At 31.7% G+C, this 19,980-nt stretch overlaps 3 protein-coding genes and 1 long non-coding RNA gene across 4 annotated transcripts in view; 2 read left to right on the top strand and 2 right to left on the bottom strand.

The window, feature by feature from the left end:
• Window positions 1-205: 205 nt before the first annotated feature.
• Window positions 206-7,522, top strand: LOC145939026 (sodium-coupled monocarboxylate transporter 1). Its single transcript, XM_083043054.1, has 14 exons — window positions 206-431; window positions 898-1,096; window positions 1,964-2,123; window positions 2,196-2,261; window positions 2,577-2,696; window positions 3,340-3,494; window positions 3,709-3,849; window positions 3,921-4,029; window positions 5,602-5,711; window positions 6,122-6,305; window positions 6,430-6,516; window positions 6,871-7,052; window positions 7,122-7,308; window positions 7,395-7,522. The coding sequence occupies exons 2-14, from the start codon at window positions 903-905 to the stop codon at window positions 7,443-7,445; spliced, it is 1,746 nt and encodes a 581-aa protein (XP_082899180.1). The 5' UTR covers window positions 206-431; window positions 898-902; the 3' UTR covers window positions 7,446-7,522.
• A 1,065-nt stretch (window positions 7,523-8,587) lies between these two features.
• Rcd-1 (Required for cell differentiation 1) lies at window positions 8,588-10,087 on the bottom strand. Its single transcript, XM_083043067.1, has 3 exons — window positions 9,761-10,087; window positions 8,983-9,377; window positions 8,588-8,901 (listed from the first exon to the last, which is right to left on the bottom strand). The coding sequence occupies exons 1-3, from the start codon at window positions 10,085-10,087 to the stop codon at window positions 8,703-8,705; spliced, it is 921 nt and encodes a 306-aa protein (XP_082899193.1). The 3' UTR covers window positions 8,588-8,702.
• A 26-nt stretch (window positions 10,088-10,113) lies between these two features.
• LOC145938205 (uncharacterized) overlaps window positions 10,114-19,980 on the bottom strand; it is a 180,039-nt gene continuing 170,172 nt past the window's right edge. The window contains exons 4-5 of the long non-coding RNA XR_014425689.1: window positions 10,332-10,490; window positions 10,114-10,253 (exon numbers count right to left, since the gene is read on the bottom strand). This is a non-coding gene — a long non-coding RNA (uncharacterized LOC145938205). The remainder of the gene's footprint in view (window positions 10,254-10,331; window positions 10,491-19,980) is intronic.
• The window catches only part of LOC145939032 (uncharacterized), a 50,459-nt gene continuing 42,598 nt past the window's right edge, over window positions 12,120-19,980 (top strand). The window contains exons 1-2 of the mRNA XM_083043068.1: window positions 12,120-12,383; window positions 12,519-13,525. Of these exons, the coding sequence (XP_082899194.1) occupies window positions 13,451-13,525 (75 nt within the window). The 5' untranslated portion in view covers window positions 12,120-12,383; window positions 12,519-13,450. The remainder of the gene's footprint in view (window positions 12,384-12,518; window positions 13,526-19,980) is intronic.

The raw sequence follows: 19,980 nt of genomic DNA, 5'->3' as shown, positions 1-19,980 counted from the left end.
ATATACAATGGAATAATAATTAGTATTAAAAATATTATTTATAATAGCTTTTGCTTTTCCTTAGGCTATATATTTCGTGTTCGCATAAAAAGTCATCATGAAAGGCAGTGGCCGAGAGCGATATAGAGCAGCGACGACGGAGAATCCGCAATTATTCAATCGTGACTCGTGGAGTCGTGCTTAACATATTGCTCTTTCACCGTCGCGTAGACGTTTCAGAGAGCGTACAGAACAAGCGACGCGCGGGTCGTAATCTCTACTTAATCTCGAAATCTCGGTTTCGCGCGAGATCAGAGAAATCAAAACGACGCGGATTTCTAATCTTGCAAAAGCTTCGTGGTTTCAATCAATTCCATCGATCGTAATTTATTATCGTCGTATCTCTTCAAAAGATTTGGCAAGCACGTCTGTTACACGTGATATTTTATGAAGTATTTATTTAAGAAGAATTTATAAAATTTGAATGTGTGTTATGTGTGTGTCCGTGAATTTCTGCAAATATTTCTAAATAAATTATAAGACAAATTAATTTGTTATAATTGTTATAAATGTCATTTCTCTGATGTATTCTTCAATTATATGAGCACAGATTAATTTTACGCAAATTTTTATAATAAAAATAAATTTTTTAAAGTACTGAATCTGTTCTAAATGCGGATTTAGCACTTAATTCTGTGATGTGCAAGAACTCATACGCGACGAAAGATAATTGCGGACCTATTAATTTTCTGTGTCAATTTACAAATTCTTTTATAAGTACCTTTAATATTGAATTATTGAAAAATATTTAGTAATTGAAAAATATTGGAATGTGCACCGTGGCATTAAAATATAAAATTGAGCGGATGTGAATATCTCTGATTAGGATATTTTTATTTGTTAAAATTAATTTTTGAGGAACAATGGATATGACAGAAAATCGCCCGTCATTCGACTTGATCGATTCAGTTGTGTTCATCGGTATGCTAAGCGTTTCTGCCCTCGTAGGCATCTACCAGTATTATGCGTCCAGAAAAAAGACAGATGCTGTGGGAGAGTACCTTGTAGGTGGCCAAAAGATGGCTGTATTTCCGATAAGCATGTCATTGATAGCAAGGTAAAAAATTTATTCTTAATTTATTCGAACTTTATCAAGTATTTCGTATAAGTTTAATTCTTAAAAGTTGTAGTAGTTGCAAAAAATTAGAAATATATGTTTTACAAGATCTAACAATATGTATTTTTTTATGTGCTTGGTAAAAAAACATTATATAAAATAGTTTTACTTATTCGTAGCTTTAATAAAAGCTACAATAAAAAAAATATAGAACATTGATAAAAGAACTGTTCTATGAATTGTGAACCGGAAATGTATAGGACACATTAGGTGACATTTGTCACAATTGGCTGTCAAGGCTCTCTAGTTAAAGTTGTAATTATTAAAGTCACAGGTCCATGTGGCGAGATATTCAAATAAGAAAATTCGTTTTAAGCGCCCCATCTTAGTCATAACCATTAATATCTTATTGACGGCAACTGCTTATGAATCTTTATTTCGGATTTAAATATATTGTGTTACAAAATGATAAAACTGCAAAATTGAATTTTTAAAGAATTATTTTAAGATGTATATAATTTTCATTTTATGATTTTGATAAGGCACATCGTACAATTTATTTGGAATAAAATGTCACTGTAAATTAGTGTACATATCATGTATAATATTACAATTAAATTTTTAGAAAAAAACTTAAAACATTAAGAAATATAAAATTTTAATTTTGTCATTAAGTATCTGACTTATCATTTTGCAAATCACAATGGTCTATCAATGATATATGTAAGAGTTAAAATAGTCAAAGTTTTCATAACTCATTCATTTATCACAGATTAGTTGGCAAATTAATACGGCTTAAATTTGCGCGTTATACAGATATGTTACACCATTATACAAGTTAATTTAAAGAGGATCTTAAAATTGCAGTTATGTGTCGGGCATAGCGATGTTAGGATTGGCGGCCGAAATGTACGTTTACGGTACGCAATTATGGGCAATCGTGATTGCGGACACTTTTGTATCTTTTACGATGGCAATCGTATATCTGCCGGTTTTTTATGGACTCCGAATTACATCGTCTTACGAGGTAATATCACATTATTGAATCTATAGAACAATAATCCTTAGACTTCGTGCCTAATTTTCTACATTTTCGCAGTACCTAGAATTAAGGTTCAATCGAGTGGTCAGACTCATGGGATCTGTTATTTTCATTATCAAGATGGTGAGCTAAATTTGTTAATTAAATAAGAGAAAGAAATTCAAATAAAGAGAGAGAAATTTTAATTTCGAAAAATATAATTTTTGTTGCAAAAATATGATTTTAGCAAGTTTGCGTTTTTAAAATTTATTTTTTCAAATACATAAAAAAATCCTTGCTAAATTCGCTTATTTAAACTGCCAAAATTTCTTTTAGACAATATGTCTCTTTAATATATAACACAAGTCTCTATCATACTAAGAATTCATCAAAGTGTTAAGCTTGGTACGCGTCAATCCCGTGTGCAATTTAACACGTCCATTAATTATGCGCTTGCAGCTGCTTTACATACCGCTGGTGATATACGTGCCGGCGCTAGCCTTCAATCAAGCAACCGGAATGGACCTTTACACGATCGCGTTACTGGTCTGTGCCGTATGCATTTTCTACACGACACTAGTAAGGACATCGTTCATAAATTCAAGTAGCAATATCGTTTTTGTTTGAAGAGATACATTGAATTTTTAAACTTGTTACGATACACAGAGATAAATTTCTCTTAGAATTTACTCTGAAAATCATGGTAATCGTAAGATAATATGGTATGGAAAGAATTTTATGAGAATTTCTCTGATTAATATTTATCATAATAAAAAAATAATATCTATTACAATAAAATATAATATATGTTTGATTAATTTTACTATGCAATTTAATAAAATTAATTAAACATGTTTTATATTTTATTGTGATAGATATTATTATTTTTATTGTAATAAATATTAATCAGAGAAATTCTCATGAAATTCTTTCCATACCGTATTGTCCCACGATTACCATAATTTTCAGGGTAAATTCTAAGAGAAAATTCTCGCAGTGTACTAAGTATATACCCGATTCGGAGTTTTATTTACCTACTATACATATAAGGGAGATATGAGACATAAAAGTTAACTATCTTTAATAAAAAATACTTATAAATGTTGAATAAAGAAAAAAAAACAATCTAAAGAAATGATATCGCATTATCGCATATTCAAAGTAATGTCGATAAAATGTAACATAATTAATTATAATAAAATATCTGATCTTTTTATTCCAGGGTGGTTTGAAGGCAGTCGTTTGGACGGATACTATTCAGACGGCGATGATGTTCGTTGCTATCATTGCTGTTGCCATACTTGGTACAGCGAGAGTCGGCGGCGTGGCGGAGGTGTGGAAAAGAAATGATGATACTGGGAGAATCGAATTCTTCAAGTACGAACCAATTCTTCTATCGTCTTGTATTTTTCCATTTTTTTACCGTATTATATATTTTTCCATTTTTTTATCTTTTAACTGTATCATTAATTTTTTAAAAATTACTTATTTGCAACGAGTATTCAGTTATATAATGTTATCTTTCCGTTAAATCATCGATTGACTATCAAGTAACAAATGTTATGGTAAATTGTCTTATTGTTTCAATCAGTATGGATCCGGATCCTACAATAAGACACACTTTCTGGGCCGTGGTGGTCGGCAATTATTTAAACTGGTTGGCCACATGCTCGGTGAACCAGGCGATGGTGCAGAGATGTCTAGCAATGCCGAATTTAAAGAAATCCAATGTGTAAGTCTCACACATGCTTCATGACGCACAGCGGTGCACGTCTCGCTTATTTAATTCCCCTTTATATCTAGGGCGATTATGATAATGGCTGTAGGCATAATCAGCATTGTCTCGTTATGTTGCTACACGGGAATCGTCATCTATGCGGCCTTCTACGATTGTGATCCTGTTACGACAAAGGTAAAAAGAAAATAGATTTTGACTCATAATAATTTAAAAAATAAAATCAAATATTTTGAGTAAAAAACTCTCGTAAAATCGTAATTAATTTTAAAGAAAATTAATACAATATGTGTAGAGAGCTTATTTATAGTTTAAACTTGCTATGCGTACGAGCTTTACTCTACCATCGTTCTAATAATAGTTGCTTTCCATTTACATCAAAACTCAGATAAATCTCACTTCTGTCTTTCTTCAACATCCATGTTAAAGAAAGACAAAAGTGAGATTTATCTGAGCTTTGATGTAAATGGAAAGCACCTAGTGATATCAAAGAAACGCTCAAAAACAAAATCTTTAATCTATATTATTATTTTTAACGTAACGACATTCAAATTTATAACGATCATGTAGATGAACGCGTGTTCTGATTTATTCGTTTATAATTGGCGATACTGTTTGGTGAGTTGCCTTGTAGTTGTTAAAACTTTTCTAGTCTAATCATTTTTACTAATTTCTGCTTTTTATTAGACGGAATGCATTCTCTTAGAATCATCATTTGAAGAATAAGTAGGGTACAGCCTTTGTCGTACTCATTTCACATCGATTGGAATCGTTGGGAGGTTATTTATCAAACAATCACTTACGACTGCATCAATTAATGACTGACTACATTATTATACATTGCCATTTTTTATTTTATGGATAAACTGTGAATGATTGGGTAGATTTATATATATCTTTCTTATTTCGTTTATAATTACGCGCGCCGTGCGAAGCGAGAAGTTATATTATTCTTTCATAAAATATTAAAAATTGCAACGCATGCATAAAAATATATGAATCATGTAATGCATAAACATTCAATATTTAAATTTTTAATAGAAAATGCGAACAAAATATGTTTTACAAGAAATGTTCGATCAAAATATCTGCGCTTCCATTAGACTCGCATCTATCCACATATCCACCATGCTACATGCGTGCGTGAGCCTGATGCTCACCACTGACCGCAAGACTTTGCGGTGTCGCCATCTGACGGCGAAACCCAACTTCACAGCCGAGCCTAGCGGAGCACCGCCTGACTGGACCCAATATCTCTCTCTTTCTATCCTTTCCATTAGACATGTGCGGCTCATACGTCCGCTACGCTGCACGTCTCGCACGAGACTAATCCCCACCACAGACCACAAAATTCCGCAGCGGTGTCGCCAACTAACGGCGAAACCTTCACAGACAAGGAACGAAGCCAAGAGCCGAGTCACAGTCCACAGTATGTGGCTGTACTCGGCGGAGGTTTCTTCGCGCGATTAGACCCAAAATCTTTCTTTTCAAATGTCAGAGAACCTGCTGCTATTAAATTTAAAAAAAATATATCTATATATATATTTTATGCCTATTTTCTGCACTTCTATTCTTATTTGCTATAATATTCCTTAACCTAAGATTCGATATTATTAGGCCGTCATTGACTCCATAAATAAAACAATCACATATAATAAAACAATATATATATCTCCTTATTTTGTATTTAATAAAATATAATGTGATAATTGTTGTAATATGTGGTAAATATGTAAAAAAATGTTTTAGCAAATACGAAAACCCGATCAGCTGTTACCATACTTCGTAATGGAATTGTCACACACAATACCAGGCTTGCCAGGATTATTTGTTTCCGGTGTATTCAGTGCGGCATTGAGGTACTGTGAAATATTATAAAATATTGCATTTAAAAAAATTTTTAAATCAATTCGAGACATTTGCAGTATTTATTTGTATCAAAATGAAAACAAATCTCAAATTAGCAAGAATGATAGCATACACTGTAAAAAAAAAATGTAATGTATTGCATAAAAATATGTAAAATTACATAATAATAAGTATAAAAAAATGTATACATTTTCATTATTTGTCGTGTATTTTTACACTTATTATTCATGTAATTTTACAAATTTTTATGTAATACATTAAATTTTTTTTACAGTGTAGACTCTAAAGAGATGAAATACTTGTTATATTATATAATATTTAATAATGTTATTAATGTTTTATATATCAGATTATTTCTTCTTTTTGTGATTCTGTAATATGCTCCTTCGTTGACCTGTAGCACAATGTCGACCGGATTGAATTCCATGGCAGGCGTGATCTACGTAGACATGATTAAGCCGTGTCTCCGTAAACCGATCTCCAACGTTGGCGCAAGCCGCATAATGAAAGCCACAGTTGTGATAATAGGAGTCATTTGCGTGGGCCTCGTCTTCATGGTAGAGAAACTGAGCGGTCTAATCCAGGTAAGAGGATACGCGTATGCGAATATTCTACTCGAAAAATATTGGGTCACTGGAGAACTAACTTAATGGAGAAATAAATTAATTTCCAATTAAATCGCAGTGAGCATATTAATTTTCTTTTCAGGCTGGCAAGAGCTTGTCTGGAATAACTGCCGGACCTTTACTCGGAATGTTTACATTGGGCATGTTCTTTCCGATGGCTAATTCTATGGTAAGGATATACATAAAAATTTGTTAAGAAATTAGTAGACTGCATCGCAAACACTTTTATGTTTATTTCATTGATAGAACATAATTTTAATTTTATATCGCTTATATATAGACAATACCTGAATTATTCTTTAATAATTTGTTTGAAAGATTTAATTTATATGAAAGTTTTAGACTTTTTATTATAGTATCAATCAGGATACTTTTTGTTAATTTTGCTGACAGATTTGCGATACAAGTGCCCTATCAAGTTAAAATTAATTAAACTTATACTAAACATTAACATTAAACTGGTTCCAAGAAATTTTGTATTCGTCGAACGATCTTTCTGTTTCTATTTTTTTTACCTGAATAGGGAGCATTCATCGGTGGACTGATTAGTCTGAACTTGGTTGCTTGGATCTCATTTGGTACACAAGCAGCGATCTCCAGTGGATTGATCTACTTCCCGGTGAAACCAGTATCAGTGGAGGGATGTTCCGAATTGCTGAAGAGTACCGCCGGAAATCTGACGACGATCGTCGAAACCGCTGTCAGGTACATTTATCGAAATATTCTCTTTTCATATATCTTGCGTAATTAAACCTTTAAACTTTATCTTTTCAGAGAACAACCCTTCTTTTTATACAGAATGTCATATCTCTGGTACACGTGGGTAGGTTTTTTAACTACGATTTTAGTAGGTCTGCTAGTCTCATGGTTAACTGGACCATCTAAATACAGTCACACGAATAAAAGATTATTTACACCCATTATACACGGCCTTCTACGCTCGAAGAATCCTCAGAAAGCGGTATGTATATTTTGTGGTCCTCAATTATTACTTATTTATTCTAAATTTATTCTAATTATGCTAAAATTTACTATTCTTTTTTATAGAGTGAAGCTGAACTCGCAAGAATGACGAATAATGTAAGCAATATTACATAACGCAAACTTTTTCAAAATATTAATGATTGTTTTTTTTTTAACTTTAGTTTAACTGAATAAAATGTATTCAAGTGTGTTTATACAAATTTATATTTATGTATTCAAATTGATATTTATATGAATATCACAGCTTAATTTTTCATCAAAATTAAATTAAATAAAACTATGACTCGTGCAATTATTTGTCAATATAAATAATGCAGGTGTATTATGTAATTATTTAATGATTTAATTTTCTCATAGTGTACCCTATTATCAATCATGATATAAAATTGACTAATTTTCTCGAATATATATATCTCATTAAACGCACGCACGCAAATTAATCTTATACAGGGTAGTCCGCGTAAAGCTTAACAATTTAATATCCGGAAAATTACGCAATTGATTTTAATCGTTTTCGCCACAAATGTCAAATGACCCGATTTACAAGCTTCTAAAATCTAAAATTTGGATCAAAACGATTAAAATTATAATCGTATAATCCTCTGGATATTAAATCTTACCTGTATAAAACATTATACACAAACTTAGGTAGTAAAATAAATTTGCCAACATGATTTCATATGTGTTACATATTATCTATTTAATTTAAGTAGGCCCATACTAATATACAAAATGAATGAACGTTAGATGTTAATTTTTGCATGACTACTTGTATACACATTTCTTGAAGAATGATTTTTTTGTGCAATCAAATATTTTTCAAGCAATAGATAATGCTTGAATTTATGTTATAAAATGCATTTGTAAAATTTATCAGAATATCTGGCAGTTAAACGTAAATACAATAATCATACTTGGTTCTACATATAATTCTTATATATTAAGGTACGCATATCATGTATGAATATATATCTCTCATTAAATTTTTTATACCATATGTCTTATTCGTACAAAACACTTTTGATTTGTATAAACTTGTTGTCAACACTATTAGCCGACAGTCTTAACTTCCAAGAAAACAAATCGACATTTATCAGATTTAAATTATATTGAAATTGTAACTGCTAGATCTATCTTGCCATAAGCATCTGTACAATTATTTACAATTATCATGTATATGAAATCCAAATCGACGATATACTTATTACTAGTTCTCACAGCACGATTTATGAAATAATATGTAGATGGCATAGCCATTAATTGTCATGAAAAAATATAGAACAATTCATAGAAAGATGCGTTCGACGTTCGTTTTTATAAATTTATATGCAATATGCAATTTACCTTACAATTATCATAAGTTTGAAGAGTTCAGGAAGTGAGTGGCGACATGCCAATTGTCCGCGGATCTTGTCCCGGCTGAATCGGCGGACCTGGTTGTGGGCCAGTTTCTAAGTTTTTAAGAAGTAGATTCAACCAATGCTTCGTTGATGCATCTTCTTGCAAGCATGTCACAAATGTATTATCTCTCAATTGATCTGGCAAGCACTGTCTCAAGGCTAACAATGCTCTGCACACAAAAAGTCATATTCAAATTATTTTTAAAAAATTCTGTCACATTGTTTTACACGCATTTTGTTTTTGTACTCACCTTGGGTTATCAGATAATCTCAGATAACACCTCACAACATGTTTAAGTAATCTTGCAGAAGGATCTTTTGCTAGGGATAAAACCATTTTTCCTAAGATCATAGCAACGTGACTAAATCTATCATATGTTTGACAGATATATGACAAGCCGCTGTCATCCAACAGTATTTTCTGTAATATAAATGTTGCTACGGTCTTACTTAATTCGGAACCACTTTCCATAATTCGCAAACACAGTGGGATAATTTCCGTAGTGAGCAGAAAAGTAATCACTTCCTGCTCATCTGTTTTGACAAGTGCACCAATCACTCCGAGACTGGTCAATCTCAAATACTCGAATGGCCTTGTTTTACTTACAGTATGCAGAAATGGATACAGAAATAACGGAACATGAGCCTGAAATCAAATATACAAACACATATACAGTTTGCATATAATTTCAATATCAATAATATAATTTCAAATCATATAATTTCAATAAATAAGACTTTTAATAATAAAACACAAATAGAGCAAGCCAAATATTATGCGTATCTTTATATTAATTTTTATTTTTACACAAATTAATTTTTTCATTCTAAAATGTGCATACCCAAGAATAAAAATCAAATCGATGAATAAAATCAATTTAGATGTAATAAGAGATTTTAATGAAAACTATACATTAAATTTCACATTTATACAATAATCTATGACCCAAGGTCTTATTTGTTTACTCTGTTGTATATCAATTTTTTGTTTCTTAGAAGCAACTTTCAAAAATTGCAGCGTAATCTTACCTGTAGGAAAGCAGACCTCGTTTCCGGATGGCTGGCTACGCATTGCAAAAGCGCCAAGGCATTGCATACCCGGTTGCTTTGATAAGCAGTTAGAGTTGCAGGATTGATTGCGGGATAGATGTTGATAATCTCTTGCAGCAAAGAAGCCGTAGTGCCAAACGAATGCCAGAGCATCGGTGCCAGATCGGGCACCACTTCGCGCTTCTTACTCAATTCCAACAGAGCATTCTCCCGGGTGTCCGGATTTGACAACTCGATTATCCATGTATAGACTTTCTCGCGGTCGACGGTAGTTTGCAGGGCGGCTGGGCTTTGTTGAGAGCTCATTGATACTATTCTCTGATGTTATCCGACACGACGTAACTGTACTCGCGATTCGTACTCCGTTTCCCTCGTCCGTGAATAGTTATGCTATTCTCGTTCCTCGTTCGTTTGTAACGACGAACCCAACAATCTAACCTCTCTACGTTTGTACGAGCTCGACAATGTATATCTGTAACATAGTTATTCGCTAACATGCGTAGTCGTTTTTCCGTCACACAATTCTATGATTTAATCATTAATTTATTACCGTATGTCCACGACGTCTGATAAAATTTGGAATCAATTTCACTGGGATGAACGGACGCTCGTACAATCTATGCACCGGTACATGTACAGTGACGTATGCGCACGCGCGCTTCCCCCTTCCTTCTACATACGCATGCTCGCATTGTGACGTCACAGCTACCTACAATGACACAACATGTGTAGTACAAACAAATAGAAATAAACGAATAGAATTTAACCATTATTTGAATCTAATTAGAATCCGATTATTATAGGAATTTCATTGATAATTAATAAATTAGAATGCGATTATTACATGTATATAATTTTATAAAAATATTTTGCTTAACAATTAACTCACGAGTATATGATATATAAAGATGAGGGTTATTTAAATAAAGTTCATTAGCACACAACTACTTATTTAAAGAGACGATGAATTAATATAGTGCACGTTAGTCAATTTATATGCGCATTAATTAAAATATATATTCATAAATATTCATAAATAAAGTGCTATTTATAAAAGCTCACCTTTAAAGATTTCAAATTTCATTATTCAGAGTTTATTTATCCTGCATATGCAAATTCTTTTTTTAATTCTTTGTTGTGGCTGCTTATACTTTTACAATTGTTACGGTTGATTTCAGTTAAATATTTTAAAAGAGAAGAGCAGATTACTTTATTATTCGCCATAGTCGCCCTTTGTTGCTAATAATGTATGTTTAATCAATTCTTTCTCATTAGTTTGCTATACATAGTTTGTATTTTATTCAGAGAATAAGCCACACTTGATTATATTGCCAACATAAAAGTGCATACAATAATCTTTAATTACAAGATTATAATAGTTTGTATTGTTAACGTCGATAATTGTTAGATTAGTTTTGCTAATAAAAAGAATAAAAAGCACATTAAAAATTAATGTAGATATTTCTTATTCTCTGATAGAAAAGAGAAAATTACACTTTTCTCAAAAAATAATTTAATTTCTTACATATATTTATTAAGATATATGTGTATAACGCAACAATCTCTAAAACTAATAGGTTTGTTCTTTTTAGCTGCACTGATGAACTAGTGCAATAAGTTAGAGTGAAACAAAATATATTTGTCTTACTTTAACTTATATTGCACCAGTGCGCAGTTAAAAAGAACAAACCTAATATTATATTAATTAAATAATTTGATTTTGAATTACGTTAAAAAAGAGAAAAGTTAAGCTCGAATAATTATAAATATATATAAGAAAAGTGCATCGTTTTAAATTAATAACAATTGTTATAAAACATATAGTTATATAGTAAATACATATATAGCAAAGATTTTATAACATTAAGAACTATTATTATTAGCTCTGCTCTTACTTTGTTTAGATAGTGTTAACATATATTAAATTATTATCTCATTTCAAAATTGATACAAAGCAGTTAAAGTATTTCTATTACCATGAAAAATAGTAATTAAGGTGTGTTATCTTATTCGACGAATTCTTTTATATGTATATATACGAATACCAATATTAAGTAAATAAATTTCATGTAAATTAAATGAAAATATACATTAAAACATTTTCAAACTTATTAAGCTTGTGAAACTATATATGCACATATGTACGTACTGTGTACATAATAATTAAACATCACGTCTATATATATTTACGTACAATGAGATGGAAAATATTTTTACTTTTTTTAAATTTGAAAAATTTCATTTTTACATGTCGCACGTTGGCACCTACGCAACGTAATCGCGTCTCCGGCGCGTCTAGGTGGCTCGCGCGCGATCCACGTTTCAGTATCGTTCGGTCTCTCGTCGGAGTGTGTTGCAGCGTGTCGCATCTGGATAAACGCAATTCGAGAACAGTGGAATCTCGCCGCGTCCGCGCAAATCGTCTCAAATTCCACTTGCGGGTAAAGGCATCGGACGAGTCGCTACACACCGTCGACGCAGTAGTGTATCTCGCACTGGATCTACGTTTATTGCATCGATTATCAGAGGACGAGATCTTTTCTCTACGCACACAGCCGACATGGGCACGGTCCATTTGTCTGCGATCTCGTTATCAGCGTAGGTACGTTCTAAAAATTTCATTAGAAAAACTCCAATACTCTCGTATATGACGTATTTCGTCTATATCTTCCACGACCTTTCGTGTATTTCTTTCTACGCAACTGTGTTCCAATCGCGACATTTTTCCTTTTTTCAGCTTTTCTCCACGCTGTAATTGTAATACTTTCGCTTTAATTCGAACCAAGTCGGCTATTCTACATACGATTAATCGAGATCGATGCAGTTTAGATGGAGATTGAATCATTTGAGGCGGTAGCTATCGATCGTGGTGTTGCTGTCGTCGCGAGAAAATACGAGATTTATCTACGGCAATTCGAACTCGTCAGCCATAACGGCCGAGCATATTAACGCCTAGCGATTAACCTATCGGAATTGGCGGCAACTTCATAGCGACGCGGTCGTGCGCGACAGTCGTTCTCGGGGGCGCTGATCAACAAGTAGTTTGTACCGCGCCGTGGCTGCAAACGAGACGTCGTTTGCGCGATTTCCTCGCGTCGGGGTGACGAATACGCGACTATTACATCGGCAATCCATCTCTCTCCTTCTCGAACAACGAACGTTCATTCGGACGCCGAAATAGCGCGAACCGACACGGACTTTCGCCATTGGAAAGAGACGGAGAGTGTGTAACAAGAAACGAGAGCGTAACGAAAACGTGTCGAGTAGTGAAATCGTCGCGAGTTTAGTGATCGGAATTAAATGGAGGCAGGATTTTTTCGGGGTGCCAAGTGAAGGATGACGCTTGTCGCAGTGTGGCCACACGCTGTGACGCACGGCAAGTTTCATTACGTTCCGGCGTGAGCTACACCGTTAAACACTCGGGCGGAAAAGTGCGCGGACGACGCCGTATCGGGTTATCGTGATCGTTATCAATCTCGCGTGGGGAAGTCGGAGAATGCCGGGGATCGTCTCCGGTTTCGGGAGTGAAGTGCGGTACGATTTTCGAGGATGTGATGGCGCGTTTTTTCGGCGGCGTTATTAATCGCGTGGACGCGTGGACGTCGAGGGAGATGGACATAACCTGCAGAAAAGGACGAGAGCAGGCTCTATAAAGTGGCGGTGACGTCAATGCACATTTGCGCGCGAATCTTCGCGTGGGCATGGGATCTTCTGGTCGGTAGCGCAGCATACCCGATGCAACAGGTAAATTGATATTAGCTTCTTCTAATCTCGCGTTAATATAGCAGAGAGTGAAAGGAATACAATAACGCCCGGAGAGAGATTTAGAGTTGCATAATAATTGATGAAATGTGTTTACATACATATCTCAGGCGTTCTTTCTTTTTCAACTCTCCTACAATATATAAAATAAAATAACATACATGTGTAACGTTAAAGAGATGAGAGTAAAATAGAGAAATATTTTATATGCATATATATAAAATTGCATTTTCTGGTATTATAAACTTTCTCACCTTTTCGATAATATTAGTCATAAAGAACTTTTATTTACTATTGTTACAAGATGAAGATTATATTGTTACACAGTTGAAAAATTTGTGTTAAATTTAACAAATATCACATGTCCCAAACGGTCCACAGAAATGTTTGTGTTAATTTAACATAATACGGATATGTTAAATGATGACACGAATATTGTGTTAATATTTTAACATAAAATAAATGCAAACTTCAAGTAAACTTAAAATAAATTTTGTGTTAAATTAACATAGTTTTAATGTAAAAATTAACAAAAAAATTGTTAATTTTACATTATCATCCCCACTTATATTATAAAGTAAAATTTACATTTTTTTTCTGTACATTTTAACAGATAAATCTTGTCACTAATAATATCAAACATATTTATTGTGTAAAATTAAAAGTAAATACATATTGTGTTATTTTTACACTTTTTTTCAGTTATTTTTATAATTTAACATTTGAGTTCAATTAACACAACAGCAATATGTTAATTTAACACATGAATGTATTAAATATTTAACACAAAAAATTTAACGGGGACCGTTTTTAACAAGAAAACACTAATTTTCCAACTGTGTATGTGATAGTAATTATTATATTAAATCATTTCTTTCATGTCATATAAATTATGATGGTAAATAGTTGTTAGTTGTTAGAAATCGAATATCAACGTTATCGTTTCGTATTGCATCTTGAATTAATAGATTTATTCTGATTTATTAAATTTGATAAATCGTGTCTCTAAATGTATCGATAACTTTATATTTCAAATGCGAAAGAGCATCAGCAATGGAAAGCTGTGAACTGAAAGGATTGTCAATCGAATATTTAATTTTCACCGGTTGATTGTTTTTCGGATTGTTTTGTTAAGCCGGGCTGGCGAAAAGACAGGCATACATCAAAAGCAAATGAAAATACTTTCTAGTAACGGTTGTCTCTCTTCTTTCTCCTTTTTCTTTTTTTTCATTTCAATTATAACCGTTTTTATAACATTTTATATCCATATATACATTTGACATATTAAAACGCAAGCTTCTGTAAAAAAATTGTAGACGCAATTTGTATTTCCATTTTTCTAGAGATGAGTGAAAATTGTGAGGCATGTTATTATTTGTTTGTAAATCTCTCATGTCTTTTGATTTATTGAATTTGTATTTTTACTAATATCTAAAAATCTAAATACAAATATTGTTAGGATATTTTCCTAATTCTAACTTTGTTAAATAATTCTGCTTTATTAGTAGATTTTGAGAGAGAGAGGGAAGAATTTGAAAAATTATTAAAATTATTATTTTAATTGCTTTGCAGAACATGTTCATAAGTATGGCAACAATAATACAATTGCTAGGTATAGGAATATTGGTGAATTTTAATTTTTGCAATTTTTTAAGTTTAATGAAAAATATACATTGTCACTTGTTAATATTTCTTATTAGGATGCGATAATACTTTTGAAAGTTTACTTGCGGTTGTTTTTCTCACTTTTCACTTCATTCTTCTTGCTTTTTACCCGTGAGCAAACGTCAAGATAAGTTTACCGCGAGATAAATTGAAAATTATATAGAAGCGTGTTTCATCTTAATATACCCGGCGGAGTTTAAGATTTCCATTTTTGAAGGACGCTTTACCTAGAGAATAAAGATCTGATAAGATTTACTGTTAAAGTATTACATTAGAATTTTTTTTGCTTGTTTTTCCTCTACTGTAATTGCTGTTATGTATTCTTTTAAATCACAATCTATGTTCATGCACGGTTAGAATAGATTACTCGGATTACAAAAGAAGGGCATCAGATTAAAAATTAAAAATTAAAAATTAGAATTTAATTTTATTACTATTTAATTTAATTAGAGCAAAAAAACTAAATTTTTTTTGTCTTTATTAATCATATTTTAATCTTCAATCTCTTAATTTTTAATCTTAATTTTTAATGCAGTCAGATATGGGCTTAATTTTTACAATATATTTAATCTTATGTTTAATTCTTTATGTTTAAATCCTTATATTTTTTTCTTATGTTAGTTCTTATTGTTCTCAATGTGTCTGTCCTAAATCTTAAATTGAAAATATAATGTTATACGAGATTAGTAGTGTTATATACCAAAATATGCACAAATATATTCATTTTTTTTGAATACTATAAAGAATTAAATTTTTATAAAAAAGTAATGGTTGGTTGTTTATATTTGGATATTCTTATATATTTTCATAAAATATTTATCTGGATTTTTTTTCATAATACTGATTTTTTTCAACTTGATTTAGCTTTTATTACTACTGATTTTTCAATATCTAAGTTAACAATTTGATTAAATTTTGCTTATCCAAAATACTGCCGCATTTCACTTTTTACGCGCACATGTGTAATAGATTCGGATAGAGGTGTTTCTTGAGAAGGTCTCACGTGAATGCCTTACGCCAGCTTGTGCGTAGTATCACGCGTATACTTATTTGCATGCGGTGGTTCCCATTAGTTAACAATCTAATTATGAGTCTCCGCCCCTCTCCGCCATCCTATTATTTGACCCTTTTCCGTAAAATTACCCACATGTGTATGTGCCCTTCAGGCTAATGTAGTTATAATTTTGGCTTCATTTATGTATCATTAACGAGACGAACTTCATACGAGCATGAAAATGCATTATTTTTATTATTATTAGTATAATGAATTAATGCTATGATATGATATTAATTAAACAAAGCATATTTAAAAAAATTGAGGAATTATATTCTTATTGAATATTTAATATTTAATTAATCGTAAATATAAACTGGTATTATATTATATATATATCTGATTTTTTTGTGTTAAAAATCGTTCTAGTTAAATGGACTTCTCAAATGCGTGGCTTATTATTGTGTATTGCTCGTTGAATATAAATTTTGTTTCGAAACGATGTTATAATAAAACTGAAAAAGCACACTGACAAATAAAATAACAAATTGAAAAACATACGCGATACGATTCGAATGTAAAATCGAAAATGCAAATGCAATTTTATCATAGCATTTTTCTAAAAAAATGATTATATTAGGCTTTTCCTGAGATTATTAAGATTATTTTTTTTCTTCGATTATATTAGATATATAGATATATTATACAGATACACATAACGTACAGGTTATGATAATTCACTTTATATGAAGATCTGCACAGGCATAAGTGAGCGTAATTACAGAGCTGTGTTGAATGAAAAACGTCAATGCGGTTTCGATAAATTGCGGATAAATGTGCGAGAAACACGATCGGGGATTATGCAACTTTTTCGAATATATTCCAAGCGATTAGATTATAATGCTTCAAACGCGGTTCTCGTGAAGTTTGTTCGCAATTTAATATTCACGTTAATTTCCATATTAATTCTGCGATTTAGCCATCCATCATGTATGAGCGATATTAATTCATGCTCATATATTTACGCGAAAGCGAACGAATATGTTTACTTTCTGCTGTGCTGATATACAAGATGTGAAAATATTTATGACTCTAAGCACGATACAGTGAAATAATTACTGTTACTGATTGAGAATCTGTATGCATTATATTATTGATAAAATAATTTATTAGTTTCATCTATTAGTTAATTTCTGCTGAATTCTGATTTCTCATTAAGCTTAAATGATATCAAATAATGTTGTTGAGAATATCGCGAGTAAGTCGCGTGGGGTACCAGCAATAAAATTATAAATATTTCCTTAATAGTTATTGATCTAAATATTTCAATTGTATCATATTTAATACTACTTTAATATCACATCAGTTTCGATGGTATATTTTATTGTTTTTTTTCTCTATATTTTGGTCATATTTCTCTGTCAATTTTTCATAAAGTCTAACTCGATTACTTATAATTTACTTTGATAAATTTGTTTGAATATTGAGTTGAAATCAACCTGAGATATAAAGAAAATTCGATAATATTGGTACTTGAATTCGATACATACTTAGAATATATACATTCAGAAAAAAAATAAAAAAACGATATGAGAATTACGATGATTTTCAATTATATTATTCAATTATTCAATTGTATTATTTTTAAGTTAGAAGAATAATTTTATAAGGAAAAGATTAATAAATAAAGCTTTTCATTCTTATATATTCTACTCAAATTATGTGACGCGGCTACGTCATAAATTCGATGGCGTCACACAGAACTTATTAGTGTCGCAAATAAATTATAATTAGTATGAAATGAGATTACATTACATGAGAGATAATTCCCCATTGCAGTAAGTAGACGTTCTGTAAATTCCATTCAATGTCACGAAAATTAATTTTCTCAGGTGTTAAATAATACCGAATTCCTTCCCTGTTAACGAGAGATAAAGCTTTATTTGATAGCTCGCTATTTATTTGCATTGCTATCATTTTTACTGTTTGTAGCTAATATATATATATATATATATATATATATATATATATATATTGCGCGTCTCGTATTTTCATTTAATCGCTCAAGAATAATTCACTGTAATAAGACTCAATAAAGCTTCTCTTATCCGAATAACAAGAAAAAAATTGCACATATTCGCGGTGTTGAAATATTTGCCGTCGTGCAGATGTGGCGGTAACTTTTTTAAAGTTGTTTTATTATAATCCATTAAACCATATATTATAACAAACTTTTATAACAAATATTTGCACATTTTAAGTTTTGGCCAGAGTTATGTGCTTGTAGCATTTTTTTAATGATATGGGATATGGATTATCAATAAAGTTGTCGTATCTATAATTTTTGATGTCGCAAATTATTATTGAGAAGTTTCAAGCTTTCCAAACAGCGGAATGCATTGTTATTGTAATCGTTATTATCTGTATCTTGTTGTTCTGTAATTTAATTTACATCGGTTTGATTTATGTTAGCATGATAAATTTACCAAACAACAGGGATTAACATTGCTCGTTAATTAATCGTCAGTGGTATCGAGAGTATTTTTTTGTGCGAATTTTCTGTGTTTCTTAAAGCAGAGAAATCATTCTATATTCTTTCTGTTACTTTGTTGAATCTTTTAATTAGATTGTTATTATTCTTTAATTAGAATATATATAGTCGAAATATCTTGTACCGCTACGTCGCGCACATCTATCTATATAGATAACCGTTGATGAGCTATTACATCATTTACCGATCTATCTTGAAGAATGCATTTACGAGATGAATGGCAAAGGAAGTTCGTTTCGACAGGGTTCCGCTGAGTTCCGAGTAAATGTGAAAAGTTTGTAGAAGAGAGAGTATACTGAAGAACGTGACGCGCACCTTCTTTTCTTAAACGTATGTTAAACGTGTGTTAAACACCACATCTCGAATCAATATTGCTGAATATCGAATCAAATGTTAAACAAATTATTGATCATCGCGTATTGTTTACTTGCCATTTTTAATTTTTATAATTTCGCATTTTCATGGTTATTTTTACTATGACTAATTTAGCGAATGCGATAGAGAATAGCGTCGTTCTTTCGTTATTATTTTTTTTTATATCCGTTTTCTCACATCGCTTGAAGAATAGACGGTTCTTGAGATAGTATCGAGTTTCCAACAGCGGAAGGCCAAAGGTCGCTCCCGGTTGCAGCGAGTCGGAAGATTTTCCGCGCAATGATCATTCGCATATATAGGCGACATGATATTGTATTTAATTAAAAAGTTAGGATGCTGACGAGTATAGCGATAATGTCCGACGTAGCCAGAGGTGTATTTCTGGGACGAGAATTTATCTCCCCGGTATAGAGATCGCGTACAACAGACCGTGCGTTTCTGAAGGGGGACTCACTTGTGTGAGATGGATGTTCGTTTCATCCTTGTGAGATCGCTATTGGCGAAATAAGGTAGAAAGAATTGAAAGATTGAGGTAGAGCTCTCTCTGTAATTGGATCCTTTATTTTGGGGATGTATTTGTAAACTGTACCAAGTAAGACCCAAAGTAAAAAGAAGGCAAATTGAAAGTCCAGAAATTCAAAGAGAAACCTCGTCTAATTAGCGATAAACTTGATATTGTTTACATGTTTCTGCATATTTTAGTAAGGAATTCTATAGAGGAAATTATACATATGTGGCTAATATCCTCTGTGAGAAGTATATATCTTTTATAAATTAACACATCATTATTTATAAATATGATAAAATTTAAATTGGAAATATATAATAATGATTTAACTCTTTTTTTTTTTT

Source organism: Prenolepis imparis, unplaced genomic scaffold (genome assembly GCF_030444845.1).
Source record: "Prenolepis imparis isolate NDT839.2.m4 unplaced genomic scaffold, iyPreImpa1.0 SCAF_7, whole genome shotgun sequence".
Taxonomy (NCBI): Eukaryota; Metazoa; Arthropoda; class Insecta; order Hymenoptera; family Formicidae; genus Prenolepis; species Prenolepis imparis.
This window is presented reverse-complemented; position numbering and strand designations above follow the sequence as displayed.